Here is a 15757-nt window from a genome sequence, read left to right as displayed (position 1 = left end):
TAAAGTCAGCAATCACACTAGCAGTTGGTCACATGTTATACATTAGTATAATTAGCAATATGAGCACATCATCAACTACAAACACATTTTTAAGTATGTAGGAGAACATATTACTGATCATGTTTGAATGGATCTAACGTATGCAGACGCAAAGCGAAAGAAACAACCGTAAATGTATACAGACTCATATGCAATAGGCACTTATCTAACTATTCGTACTCAAAAGGTAGATAGATATTTAGTGCTGTATAACCCGTACTCAGTAGAGTGGGATACTCTCCTCGCTTCCAGGATTGATCAATGCATTGGCAAACGCTGAGTGGATCCGGACGCTACTAGTGTACACTGCCATTCCATGAACCTATAGTGAACACAGATGCACCCATCACACAGCCGCCTATGCTGTGACCGGGTCCCCTCGTGCACAGCATCTGGGACAGAAGCGAGGAAACCGTTCATTTCGGGAGACTCGGAGTAAACTGGTCATGAACCGGAGGGAGGGGCGACAAGAAGAACGTTTGACTTCCCCCTGCTGACATCAACCCTAGGGATCATCAGATCCTATTATTATCCTGTGGATAACCTGTGGACCCTGCCGGAGAAATGCTTCAGAATCTCACACTATTTCCTATAATGTCACATCATTTTAAATGACCAGTACAGGTTGAGTGGGATCCGGATTGAAAGTCGACAGTAACTAGGTCGACAATGTCTAGGTCGACCACTATTGGTCGACAGTAACTAGGTCGACAGGGTCTTTAGGTCTACATGTTCTAGGTCGACAGGTCAAAAGGTCGACATGAGTTTTTCACAATTTTTTTTTTAAACCTTTTCATACTTCACGACCCACGTGGACTACGATTGGAACTGTAATCTGTGACAAGCGAAGGCACCATGCCCGAAGCATGGCGAGCGAAGCGGTGCACTAATTGGGGTTCCCGGTCACTCTACGAAGAAAACGACACCAAAATAACATTAAAAACTCATGTCGACCTTTTGACCTGTCGACCTAGAACATGCCGACCTAAAGACCCTGTCGACCTAGTTACTGTCGACCAATAGTGGTCGACCTAGACATTGTCGACCTAGTTACTGTCGACTTTCAATGCAGATCCCACTCAGGGTGTGGTATGTCGACTTTCAATACCACACCCGGTTGAGTATTCCTTATCAAAAATACTTCTGGTCCCAAGCTTTTTGGATATCTGCTTTTTCCGTATTTTGGAATAATTGCATACCATACGGAGATCATGGAGATACGACCTAAGTCTAAGCGTAGAATGCATTTGTTTCATATACACCATATACACACAGCTTGCTGGTCATTTTAGCCAATATTTTTAATAACTGTGCATTAAACGGTGTGTGTACATTCACACAAGTCATTTGTTTCATATAGACCTTATACACGCAGCCTGAAGGCTATTTAATACAATATTTTTAATAACTTTTTGTATTAAAGTTTGTGTACATTGAGCTATCAGAAAACAAAGGTTTCACTATCTCACATTCACTCAAATTCTGGATTTCGGAGTATTTGGATATGGGATACTCAACCTGTATAATACAGATGTGTCCTCCCTTGTTGCTGTAGTCACGTTAAACCAGCCTTTCTAGTCATGGCTAGTCCTGAGCCTATTTACTAAGCATCTTTTTGTGCATCTGTGTGTCTGATATTGTGCCTTATTCACATCGCTATGATATTCGGCATGTGTATGTTCTGTGTGCGGCTGTTTCTGCATACGAAATGCTACGTTAATGTTTTCCACTGACCCTAACGATGCATTTTGTTTGCAGCTGCAGTCGAACACAAAATATAGGCATGTCGCATAAAAGTATGATCAGCATAGTCTTCTTATGAGTCTTATTCGCATACTATGTGAATAAGATGCATTTTCATGCCGAGTGGCACAGGATCTGGTGGCTCTCATACGCCATGTGTGTCTCAACTCAAAGTACAGAGGCTTGACCAAGAAGGATGCGTCTGTATGTGCTAGATTTCCACATACTGATCAGACTATTGGGCTATATCTACATAGAGCCCTAGTGCTTTATTTTGGACTATGAAGGCACCATATATGTAATATTTATGCATTTACACGTAATGATCACCATTACTGTGTGAACATGTCCCTCTTCATCCTTTACCACCTCCAGCAACGACCACGTGCTGAACTTTTAAGATTCGTACCATTCGCCACACAAGTAGGGGATCTCTCTCGTGTGTGATTGTTCTATATTGACATGTCCAGTGAGCCCATACCTTATAGTATAAACAGCTTCTGTGGACTGCTTTACTTTGTGTAAGCCTGATTACACAAGTTTATAGAGGGAAACTATAGTCCATCACAAACATGCTAAATGAAATCTGAATGCCCACCCAATGAAATGATGTATTGCTAAGCGCAGAAAATATGATTTCTGATGTGTTAACTGAATGGGGCATTACAGGAGTGATGCAGATCAGAAGAGATGAGAAAAGAAAAAAATGACATCTCTACATGAGCATAGTTTCCACGACATTCCAGATACCAGCAATGATCTTGGTAGCAGCAACAAACCTTATGTCGTGCTGTAATGTGTGATTTCCTAGCATATCGGCAAGTATGTGACTGCTTTGGACAATGCCATTTATCTGCCACTATTCAGAAACAGAAGTAAAGTAAGTCTAGTTGCCAAGATTTTAGGACCAAGAGGCAGATTCAGTTAGTGGCAAGTTACTTAAAGTGAAGTCCAGCATTAATTAATATTCAGCACATATTGCAGGGTTTTTTTGCCATAAAAATATGAACGGCTCATGCAATTCAATGTTAAGTCACAGGCATTCCACTGCTGTCGCACAGTAATTCCTTAGTGTGCAAACTACTGCGTGTCAAGTGTATGAAAGAGTGGGGCTGAACTTCAGTGTCCAATAATAACCATGTAGGAAGCTGTAAGTAGCCATATGTTTATCCTTGACATATATATATTTTTTTCCTGTCCGTTTTCTCTTTAGGTTTCGTTTGCCTTTCCACGCTCTATATGGGTGTTATGAGGGTTGTAAGGAAATTATTACCTTTTGTAAATTGTATTCCCATCTCTTGTGTGGGGGGTTATCATCAGGGCCGGAATGTACAATTATCCCCTCCCCTTTGATGTGGGGTTGGGAACCCTTGTTAGGTTGATATATGGGCCTGGGTCATGATGACGGCACCCCCACAGGGGTTGGACAGCTTTGTATTAATTTATGGTCTCACTCTTTGGTTTCTGTACTAGGTGGTTGGAGGTGGAGGTAGCACTTAGTAATAGGGACTTACTCCTTGAGTCGCATGGGGCGTGTGTGTGGTCGCGCAGGCGCATTGTGGCGGAGACAGGAGTTATGCATGAGCATGTAGCGGTGTCTTTCTATCTAAATCACCTCTTGGTTCTCCATGATTCCTTAGCTAGCGCAAACCTGTGGGGCCAGTTGGTCCGGGGGTTTGTTACCCTGGTTGCTGTGGATACAGTCCCGCCCACGGTTCCTATGGTTACCGTCGGGACGGAGACGGGCGTATGACGTCATTGCGCTGGTGCCGGAAACGCGGGAGCGGCAAGAGGGATTTCTCACGCTCTGGTGGTATAAAGGTATGTGGTTTGTACATTGTTTGTATCCTGACGAAAGGCGCAAATAAAAGCGTCTGAAACGTTGATTGAAAAAGCTTGTGAAGCTGTGTAATCTTTACAAATCCTTGGAGTGCCGCCCACCAACTTGTGCTGTCTGCTGGGCTCTGTAGTGCCACTGGAGGGCACCCAGGTATTTATGCTGTGCTGTTGGAGTGCCGGTCATACATGTGTGTGTGTGTGTATGTGTGTATGTATGTATGTATGTATATATATATATATATATATATATATATATATAATATATTCAAAGAATCTGTTTAATTTACAGTGACAATATGTAAATGTTACACAGGAAAATTTCATTGAAATGGAGCTGCTATTTTCTGTAACATGCAACAAGTTTGCAATGTATACACAGGTGTGTAATCTGCTCAATATCCATCTGTAATGATTAGAAAAACCTTTCCGGAATGACTTTCTCCATGTCTTAATACCAAGACTTATGTGAAATGTACATTTCAATCTGTGTTTATTATAATTACTATTTCATTTGATAATCCCTGTTAGAACGTGGTGAAAGGCTATTTTCAGTGGCTGCTGTAAACACCAGAACATGATCCTTTAACAAGCTCTTCATTGTAAAACTGTGGCTTATGTCCCAGATGTAATGGATGCTGTAAGCTATCCATAAAATAGAGAACTGCTTGTGGGTGACAGGTATTCCTTATACTTACCAGGCTTTGGTGCACACACTAATACTGTGACTGTAGTAACACTAGATTTATGCATCCTATAGAGTGTGTATTTGATGTCATCTTGTCTCTTATGGAGTTTATCACCCTGTCTATACTTTTAGCAATATATTTGTAGTTTTATCCGTTGTATTTGGGGGATCCCTTTAACCGCCAGCAACTTGCCACTGGTGCAGTAGGTCCTTGGTGTCATGCAGGATCTTATGGGGAGAGGAGCGTTTAATGCTCATTTGTAGGCCTTAGAGTGTGGCACATCCCTATGTGGTTGAGGGTGGTAAACGGGAATATAAGGCTATGCATTCTGATACAGCAACATGTGCTTTTTATATTGTGCCAATACCAGCCTCACCCCACCATAAAATCAAATAAGCACTTATAATACTGCTCCAGTCTCAGTGGATGTCTGAGCAGGGTGGCCAAACAGAGTGGGGGCAGATCCCTGCAAACTAGTGCCCCCTTTCAGACCACACAAACAACCTGGTATCCACCCGGTATATTGCCGGGTCGCTGTACGGTGTGAAAGGGTCACTCCCAAATTCCCAGGTCGCCTGACACTGTAATTCAACCCGGGAATAAAGAAGGGTTATTACCGAGTCGGGTGCAGTGTGAACGGGTTACCCGGGTCAATGCGACCCGGTACCCGTTCACAGCATAGGGAGAGGAAGCATGGAGATGATCTCGTGTCCCAGCGCCGCCCCCGATGGCGATATGACTGGTCAGGAAGCCAGTGCTCGGGGTCCAATGCTGCGTCGCACTTGTTTCCAATTCCCGGGTGCGACCTGGCATTTGTGATGTGAAAGTGATATAGGAGAGCTTTCCACCCTGCAATATCATATATTTCTCTGACGTCCTAGTGGATGCTGGGAACTCCGTAAGGACCATGGGGAATAGACGGGCTCCGCAGGAGACTGGGCACTCTAAAGAAAAGATTAGGTACTATCTGGTGTGCACTGGCTCCTCCCTCTATGCCCCTCCTCCAGACCTCAGTTAGAATCTGTGCCCGGCCAGAGCTGGGTGCTCCTAGTGGGCTTTTCTGAGCTTACTAGTAAAGAAAGTATTTATTAGGTTTGTTATTTTCAGTGAGCTTCTGCTGGCAACAGACTCACTGCTACGTGGGACTAAGGGGAGAGAAGCAAACCTACCTGCTTGCAGCTAGCTTGTGCTTCTTAGGCTACTGGACACCATTAGCTCCAGAGGGTACGAACACAGGCACCTGTCCTCGATCGTCCGTTCCCGGAGCCGCGCCGCAGTCCCCCTCGCAGAGCCAGAAGAACAGAAGCTGGAAGACAACGAAATCGGCGGCTGAAGACTCCTGTCTTCATTAAGGTAGCGCACAGCACCGCAGCTGTGCGCCATTGCTCCCAGCACACTTACACACTCCGGTCACTGTAGGGTGCAGGGCGCTGGGGGGGGGGGGGGGGCGCCCTGGGCTGCAATTGAAGTACCTTTGGCATAAAAATACATATATACAGTCTAGCACTGTATATATGTAAAAACCCCCGCCATTATTTTACACTGAAAGCGGGACAGAAGCCCGCCACTGAGGGGGCGGGGCCTTCCTCAGCACACCAGCGCCATTTTTTCTTCACAGCTCCGCTGGAAGCAGCTCCCCAGGCTCTCCCCTGCAGTATCCAGGTACAAGACGGGTTAAAAAGAGAGGGGGGGCACATAAATTTAGGCGCAAAGAATACAAAAAAAGCAGCTATTGGGTATATCACTTATTAGCAGTGAAAATCCCTGTGTTATATAGCGCTGTGGTGTGTGCTAGCATACTCTCTCTCTGTCTCCCCAAAGGACTTTGTGGGGTCCTGTCCTCAGTCTGAGCATTCCCTGTGTGTGTGTGTGCGGTGTCGGTACGGCTGTGTCGACATGTTTGATGAGGAAGGTTACGTGGAGGCGGAGCAAGGGCAGATAAGTGTGGTATCGCCCCCGTCGGGGCCGACACCTGATTGGATGGATATGTGGAAGGTCTTAAATGACAATGTAAACTCCTTACATAAAAGGTTTGATGACGCTGCAGCCTTGGGACAGCTGGGGTCTCAGCCCGCGCCTGCCCAGGCGACTCAGAAACTGTCAGGGGCTCATAAACGCCCTCTATCTCAGATGGTTGACAGATGTCGACACGGAGTCCGACTCCAGTGTCGACGATGATGAGGCACATTTACAGTCTAAAATGACCAAGGCCATCCGATACATGATTATTGCAATGAAAGATGTATTACACATTTCTGAGAGTAACCCGGTTAATACCAAGAGGGTTTATATGTTTGGGGAGAAAAAGCAGCCAGTGACTTTTCCCCCATCTGATGAATTAAATGAATTGTGTGAAGCGTGGCGTTCCCCTGATAAGAAATTAGTGATTTCTAAGAGGTTACTGATGACGTACCCTTTCCCGCCAACGGACAGGTTACGTTGGGAAACATCCCCTAGGGTGGACAAGGCGCTGACACGCTAATCTAAAAAGGTGGCCCTGCCGTCTCAGGATACGGCCGCCCTAAAGGAGCCTGCGGATAGAAAGCAGGAAGCTATCCTGAAGTCAGTGTATACACACTCTGGTACTCTACTGAGACCTGCTATTGCTTCAGCCTGGATGTGTAGTGCTGTAGCAGCGTGGACAGATACTCTGTTAGACGACATAGATTCCCTCGACAGAGATACTGTTTTGCTAACCCTGGGCCATATCAAAGACGTCGTCTTATATATGCAAGATGCTCAGAGGGACATTTGCCTGCTGGGCTCTAGAATTAATGCTATGTCCATTTCTGCCAGGAGGGTCTTATGGACTCGGCAATGGACAGGAGATGCTGATTCTAAAAAACACATGGAGGTTTTGCCTTATAAGGGTGAGGAATTGTTTGGGGACGGTCTGTCGGACCTCGTGTCTACAGCGACAGCTGGAAAGTCCACTTTCTTGCCTCAGGTTTCCTCACAGCTTAAGAAAGCACCGTATTATCAAATGCAGTCCTTTCGTTCCCAAAAAGGCAAGAGGGTCAGGGGTGCATCCTTTCTTGCCAGAGGCAGGGGTAGAGGTAAGAAGCTGCACCATGCAGCCAGTTCCCAGGAACAAAAGTCCTCCCCTGCTTCCACTAAGTCCATCGCATGACGTTGGGGCTCCACAGGCGGAGCCAGGTGCGGGAAGGGGTTACTATTCCACAATGTTTGTGGTACCGAAACCGGACGGTTCGGTGATACCCATTCTGAATTTAAAGTCCTTGAACACTTATATAAAGAAATTCAAGTTCAAAATGGAATCGCTCAGAGCGGTTATTGCAAGCCTGGAAGAGGGGGATTTTATGGTGTCGTTGGACATCAAAGATGCTTACTTGCATGTCCCCATTTACCCACCTCACCAGGAGTACCTCAGATTTGTGGTACAGGACTGTCATTACCAGTTCCAGTCGTTGCCGTTTGGCCTGTCCACGGCACAGAGAATATTTACCAAGGTAATGGCCGAAATGATGATACTCCTTCGGCAGAAGGGAGTTATAATTATCCCGTACTTGGACGATCTCCTCATAAAGGCGAGGTCCAGGGAGCAGTTGTTGATCAGCGTAGCACTCTCTCAGGAAGTGTTGCAACAGCACGGCTGGATTCTGAATGTTCCAAAGTCGCAGCTGATTCCTACGACGCGTCTGCTTTTCCTGGGCATGATTCTGGACACAGAACAGAAGAAGGTGTTTCTCCCGGTGGAGAAGGCCCAGGAATTAGCATCTCTGGTCAGGGACCTCCTGAAACCAAAACAGGTATCGGTGTATCACTGCACGCGAGTCCTGGGAAAGATGGTGGCTTCATACGAAGCCATTCCCTTCGGCAGGTTCCATGCGAGGATCTTTCAGTGGGATCTGTTGGACAAGTGCTCCGGATCGCATCTTCAGATGCATCGGCTGATCACCCTGTCCCCAAGGGCCAGGGTGTCTCTTCTGTGGTGGCTGCAGAGTGCTCACCTTCTCGAGGGCCGCAGGTTCGGCATACAGGACTGGGTCCTGGTGACCACGGATGCAAGCCTCCGAGGATGGGGTCAGTCACACAGGGAAGAAACTTCCAAGGGCTGTGGTCAAGTCTGGAGACTTCTCTACACATAAATATACTGGAGTTAAGGGCCATTTACAACGCCCTGAGTCAAGCAGAGCCCCTGCTTCGAAACCGGCCAGTGCTGATTCAGTCAGACAACATCACGGCGGTCGCCCATGTAAACCGCCAGGGCGGCACAAGAAGCAGGATGGCAATGGCGGAAGCCACAAAGATTCTTCGATGGGCGGAGAATCACGTGCAAGCACTGTCAGCAGTGTTCATTCCGGGAGTGGACAACTGGGAAGCAGACTTCCTCAGCAGACACGACCTCCACCCGGGGGAGTGGGAACTTCATCAAGAAGTCTTCCGACTGATTGCAAACCGATGGGAACTGCCACAGGTGGACATGATGGCGTCCCGCCTCAACAAAAAGCTAAAAAGATATTGCGCCAGGTCAAGGGACCCTCAGGCGATAGCTGTGGACGCCCTAGTGACACCGTGGGTGTACCAGTCGGTATATGTGTTTCCTCCTCTTCCTCTCATACCAAAAGTACTGAGAATAGTAAGAAAGAGAGGAATAAGAACAATACTCATTGTTCCGGACTGGCCAAGAAGGACTTGGTACCCGGAACTGCAAGAAATGCGCACAGAGGACCCATGGCCTCTGCCTCTCAGACAGGACCTGCTGCAACAAGGGCCCTGTCTGTTCCAAGACTAACCGCGGCTGCGTTTGACGGCATGGCAGTTGAACGCCGGATCCTAGCGGAAAAAGGCATTCCAGATGAAGTTATTCCTATGCTGATAAAGGCTAGGAAAGACGTGACAGCAAAGCATTATCACCGTATATGGCGAAAATATGTTGCTTGGTGTGAGGCCAGGAAGGCCCCTACAGAGGAATTCCAACTGGGTCGTTTCCTGCACTTCCTACAGTCAGGGGTGACTATGGGCCTAAAATTGGGGTCCATAAAGGTCCAGATTTCGGCCCTATCCATTTTCTTTGAAAAAGAACTGGCTTCACTGCCTGAGGTTCAGACATTTGTTAAGGGAGTGCTGCATATTCAGCCCCCTTTTGTGCCACCAGTGGCACCCTGGGATCTTAACGTTGTGTTGGATTTCCTGAAATCCCACTGGTTTGAGCCACTTAAGACCGTGGAACTGAAGTATCTCACGTGGAAAGTGGTCATGCTGTTGGCCTTAGCATCGGCGAGGCGTGTGTCGGAATTGGCGGCTTTGTCATGTTAAAGCCCATATCTGATCTTCCATATGGACAGGGCAGAATTGAGGACTCGTCCCCAATTTCTCCCAAAGGTGGTGTCCTCGTTTCATTTGAACCAACCTATTGTGGTGCCTGCGGCTACTCGGGTGACTCCAAGTTGCTGGACGTAGTCAGGGCTTTGAAAATATATGTTTCCAGAACGGCTGGAGTCAGGTAGACTGACTTGCTGTTTATCTTGCATGCCCCCAACAAGCTGGGTGCTCCTGCTTCAAAGCAAACTATTGCTCGCTGGATCTGTAGCACGATTTAGCAGGCTCATTCTGCGGCTGGATTGCCGCATCCAAAATCAGTAAAAGCCCATTCCACAAGGAAGGTGGGCTCTTCTTGGGCGGCTGCCCGAGGGGTCTCGGCTTTACAGCTTTGCCGAGCGGCTACTTGGTCGGGTTCAAACACATTTGCAAAGTTCTACAAGTTTGATACCCTGGCTGAGGAGGACCTTGTGTTTGCTCATTTGGTGCTGCAGAGTCATCCGCACTCTCCCGCCCGTTTGGGAGCTTTGGTATAATCCCCATGGTCCTTACGGAGTTCCCAGCATCCACTAGGACGTCAGAGAAAATAAGAATTTACTCACCGGTAATTCTATTTCTCGTAGTCGGTAGTGGATGCTGGGCGCCGTCCCAAGTGCGGACTTTCTGCAATACGTGTATATAGTTATTGCTTAACTAAGGGTTATTGTTATGAGCCATCCGTTGAGTGAGGCTCAGTTGTTGTTCATACTGTTAACTGGGTAAAGGTATCACAAGTTGTACGGTGTGGCTGGTATGAGTCTTACCCTGGATTCAAAATTTCCTTTCCTTGTAGTGTCAGCTCTTCCCGGCACAGTTTCCCTAACTGAGGTCTGGAGGAGGGGCATAGAGGGAGGAGCCAGAGCACACCAGATAGTACCTAATCTTTTCTTTAGAGTGCCCAGTCTCCTGCGGAGCCCGTCTATTCTCCATGGTCCTTACGGAGTTCCCAGCATCCACTACGGACTACGAGAAATAGAATTACCGGTGAGTAAATTCTTATTTTCAGTTCATATCAAGCAAAAGCTCTGGGCGCAGGCTACACAAGGCTAGCATTTACAATTGTAACTGATTCTTTCCACAAGAAACAAATACACAGACCTACCCTCACCTTCTAGAGATGCAGTTGTTAGTGATAACAATAGCATTGCATGTAACCCTGTTATCAAACTCATTTTATCAGTGATTTGCTAGGGTCGGACATCCTGACTGCAATGTTTTCCAGTGGTATATAAATGTATGTCATCGCAAATATTGTACCTGCCTAGCACAGGGGGGAGCATATGCTAAACAGGCTGTCCCATGGTGCAGACTCTGAGCAAATGTAAGGGATTGTGTGTGCTATATCCTAGCCTGCTGTGTGGCATCTCTTAGTTCCAGTCCATGCCTACACTCACCGCAGTCATACAGGCTGTCGCTGTCCCATTATGTCCCACACTTTCATTACCGCTAAACTTCCCCCAAGATGTATCATTCACACCTGGGCAAGACGGACAGTAGAGCTGTAGATGGTGATAGAGATTACGGGGAAGACTACAATTCATGGCAACTGAAGGGAATCGTCTGCAAACTGACTACCATTTCTGATTACTGGTGTTCTCAAATAAGAATATTTATATGAAGTTTTACTTTGAATAAGTACAAATTATTATAAAATACTTGGTGAAAGCTCCTTTTTCATGCTGCATACATATACAGGGTGAGGCTAAAAAAAAACCTTTCCGATTTAATGTGAACAAAAAATGCATGGTAAATGCGATTTAAAAATGTTAGTACATAATCTAAAAGTGCATGGATTACTCAGTACATAATTGTTAAATAACTGCAAAAATTAGATTGTACAGATTTGGGGCTCAATGTAATATCCTGTGAGAAGCCGGAAGTGTGGGATTTCGTGTGAGTTTGCAGCTTTAAAAATCTGGCCAATCATTTACATGGCACACCAGGTTGGTTTTGCCATGTAAATGATTGGCGCTTTAAACTCTCATGAATTCCCGCACTTCCTGCTACTCGCAGGTTATTACATTTAGCCCGTGGTGTTTTGTCGCCAAGATAAAAGGCTGTAAAACAAGGAGAGTATACAAATGACCAAATTAGGCGTAACAAAATGTGTGGGCACTTACTAACAGGACTTCTATTATGCACAGGAAAAGACATCTGTTTTTACAACAATGTTTAAAATATCTTATTCTTTGTAATAAGCTCAACACACTTATGCATAGTAGATTTCCAAATATTGTTTATATTTGTATGTAACATTACTGCTGGTTTTAGCTGAAGTAATCTTTGATTACTAATATATATTTATGTATTTTTAATATTTTGTTTGTTTCCACAGCTGGTTTCTCAAGACCTTAATAGGCAACTTCTCCAAGATGGATATCACTTGGATGAGATTCCAGATGATGAGGATTTGGATTTGATTCCACCCAAGCCTGTACGATCTGTGTCCTGTCCATGCTGCTTAGGAGAGTCTTGGTCCTGCTGCATCCAGTGATCAAACATGGAGACTGTTCACAAATCCTGCTGTTTTCTTCTAGTTACAACTCCATATTCCCTCTATTTTGCGAGGTCACTGACTGGCCAGTGTACCAAAAAAAAAGGCTTGGGTGAAGAGAGGAGATGGACCAGATATGAGGGATGTGGCCAGGCGCCTCACTGCTTAAAATGAAATAAAATGTCCAAAGATCCTGTTCAGGTCCCATGTAGTGGAGGAGGACATGGTGGGTGGACATGGCTCCACCTTGAATCTTATGTTACAGAGAACGTTTTCAGTCTCGCATGACAATCTAAAGATTACACCTATCTCTTCAGATGGCACGTTTACACCAGTGGTCTTGTGTAAAACATGACATGGCATCTGAATGTAGTTCAGAAGCAACTGTAGAGGATATCTAAATACTTCCTTGCAACAAGGACATTCAACAATGGATCACAGTCGCATATCTGTCTCCTATGCCCCCTACTTTTTTTTTTTTTTATCTTCTTTCTTGGTTTTATATATTTTATCTTAGCTGAATCTGCTTGACTGGCTGCCCAATGGTCTTGAATAACGGACTGTTTCACTTCTGCTGCAAGAAACAACTTGTCCTACTTGAACATCTGTTACCTTAAACTAGACTGTTACATGGTGGCGGTTTTACCTAGGAAATTGTCATCTTGTACTTCACAACAAAGCATTTCTGCGAGAACTTTATTCTAGACTGCACAGGAATCCTGATACATAGTACCAAGCACAATGGAATGGATTTGAATGTTTAGCCAGACCACCTTGTGGTCACTTTGTTACACTATTAGGAATTTAAACATCCCGTTACAAGGTTGTTTGGCTGGCATACAATTATTTTACAGCCTATAAATTGTCTATTTTTAATAGGAAATAGAAGTCTTTCAATGCAAAAATGTTTTACAAAGTTTTCTTGACAAAAACATTTCATTCCACACTTCTAAAACTAATCCAGTAGTTCTGGTCAGCTAGGTAAGTTGGGATAGACACAGGTTTTATTAGGACTTTTCCAATGGTTTGATTAAAAGGGAAAGGAGAGCTCATGACCCTCCCCCCCCCCCCCCCCCTCTGTTTACAGAAATATATAAAATAATAAATAGCAAGGCTCTGTAAAAGATTACTAGTTACTATTGGCAGCTAATAATCAATAATGTGGGCGATTCTGTCAGGGGACTTCAAAATCCATAATTTTAAGAATGCCCGACACTGCTCCTGATCATTTTTTGGTTGTTATTGGTGAATCAAGGCTTTATGACTTGTTCTCCCGATGTCTGGGTAAGGGAAATCAAACAAGGAATTGTCCCAAAACTCCACAGCTGTATAGGCCCCATTAGCTTGTGAAAGTGTAACATCTGTACAAAATATCACATAAAAGAGAACATTGCCTACAATTCAGAGGTGTGGGAGAATGCTGCTTCCCTTGGTTGTGCCAGGCCTCTCTAAGGCCTAATACAAGTGAGGAACATTGACATGTGGAATAGTATGTTTTGTTCTAAATGGATAGGATGAACTGTGCCTCCCCTTAAAGTAAGCTTCTGTATACTGGTAAAGTAAAATGCTTTCTGCTAAATGGGACAGATTTTATTAGAAATATGCAGCTGTATAAAGAGAGACTTCAAAATAATTTTATGAGCTCAAACAGCACCTAGGCTAGATTTATTAAGCCACTGCTTTTACACCTCAATTTTAAAAGCAGTGATATTAAATGATAACATTTCCTATCGGTGCAGTTTTAAAAATTGGTCAAACCCTCTGAGCAGCAAGCCCCCGCCTAGAGTTTGTGCTTCTCTGAAGCCTAAAGAAAATCCTTTTAAATACCGAGCGCGGACAGTTTTTTTTAGTTTTTTTTAAGCAATAACTCACAATATTTTTCTTTTGAAAAACATTAGTAATATATAATTATATAAAAGTATTTTAGATATCTAACACTAATTTTATTCCAACGGATCATTACCTATTATTTTTATTTTATTTTTTATATTCTTGTATAAGACACAGTTGGGCTGTTTGGCAAAGATATTTGTTACCATTTATAAAATGTCTAATATTTTCAGAATTGCTTTATTTTCTTAATCTGTCACCGATAGAATTGCACTATTTTGTCTGATCTACAGCTGGATTAGAATTATTACTATGTTTTTAAGAACCTAACCCAGAACATTGTTCTATAGTAGTCAATGAATTGCTGTTACCATTACGTATTGCTGTACTTCAGAAAAAGCAGGGTATCCCCAACAGATCATGTTGACTGTAATAACCCTTGTGGTGGGGATAGGTAAAATGACTGACCCAGTTAAGTATATGCATTAACCTTTGCATATTTACACATATACTCAAAATGACCTGATTGCTGGTAAAGGACCAGAGCTGGTAGATCCTGAGCTAGAACCCAGCTTACACCCCTACTCCCAACCAGACTACATGTGCTAGTTTCCTTGAGTGAGGACATGAGTGTTCAGTTATCTTTCTCTAACATGGTTTTCACCTATATTGGGAGGAGCTGTATAGTAATTAATTACTTGTTCATTATAACACCACTATATGTGCTACAAATTACTGTAATTCCTTTGGGTTCCTATAAGGAGAGGTAGAAAACCTGCACTGTTAGCAAATGCTGAGAAGCTAAGAATCACAGACTTTAATTGTTTCACCTCTCCACAACAAAGGTAATCAATGAAACATGACCTGCTGTGGTTCCTGGCGCACTGAGTCTGAAGTAGGCCAGAAGTGGCTCTTACACAACAGGGTGGGTCAGGTAAAAGGTGTGTAACTGTATTATAGATATAAAATACATTTTGTTTTTCCTACTGGAGATACAGTATAGATAAATATTGTAAAGTGATAATAAACAGTATTTAGAACTGGTGTTTTCCCATGTATTACACTTCTGTAGATCATTAATTATTTAGAATTGCATAGTACATCAATGAAAGGTGTGTGTGTGTATATTTTAGGACTGTTAGAATACAGACAGCAGCCCGATGGTGAGTACTGGGACTAGGCTGCAAGGTGAAGGAGTGGGGGGAGGGAGGTTAGGTTTAGGTTGCGGGATGGGTGGGTTAGGGTTAAAATTCTAAATTCTCACTGGGATCAGTCCGTATATAGAATATTGGGATGCTGCTGTCTGCATTCTGACCGTCAGAAAGGTGACTGCCAGGATATCTATCATACCTGATATACGGTATTTACTAAATTATATACATCTAGAGAAAATAAAGTAATATTCATGCAGTGGTCATTCTTTATATATATATATATATATATATATATATATATATATATATATATATATATATATATATATATATATATATTTCTCTGACGTCCTAAGTGGATGCTGGGGACTCCGTCAGGACCATGGGGAATAGCGGCTCCGCAGGAGACAGGGCACAAAAGTAAAAGCTTTAGGATCAGGTGGTGTGCACTGGCTCCTCCCCCTATGACCCTCCTCCAAGCCTCAGTTAGATTTTTGTGCCCGGCCGAGAAGGGTGCAATCTAGGTGGCTCTCCTAAAGAGCTGCTTAGAGTAAAAGTTTTGTTAGGTTTTTTATTTTCAGTGAGTCCTGCTGGCAACAGGCTCACTGCATCGAGGGACTTAGGGGAGAGAAGTGAACTCACCTGCGTGC

The 15757-nt window shown here is 44.2% G+C and overlaps 1 protein-coding gene across 8 annotated transcripts in view; it reads left to right on the top strand.

The window, feature by feature from the left end:
• The window catches only part of FAM219B (family with sequence similarity 219 member B), a 79219-nt gene extending 64222 nt beyond the window's left edge, over window positions 1–14997 (top strand). For all 8 annotated transcript variants that reach the window (XM_063926390.1, XM_063926389.1, XM_063926386.1 and 5 more), the window contains exon 6: window positions 11965–14997. In XM_063926390.1, the coding sequence (XP_063782460.1) occupies window positions 11965–12123 (159 nt within the window). In that variant the 3' untranslated portion in view covers window positions 12124–14997. The remainder of the gene's footprint in view (window positions 1–11964) is intronic.
• Window positions 14998–15757: the final 760 nt, after the last annotated feature.

Source organism: Pseudophryne corroboree, chromosome 6, assembly GCF_028390025.1.
Source record: "Pseudophryne corroboree isolate aPseCor3 chromosome 6, aPseCor3.hap2, whole genome shotgun sequence".
NCBI classification, from domain to species: domain Eukaryota; kingdom Metazoa; phylum Chordata; class Amphibia; order Anura; family Myobatrachidae; genus Pseudophryne; species Pseudophryne corroboree.
This window is presented reverse-complemented; position numbering and strand designations above follow the sequence as displayed.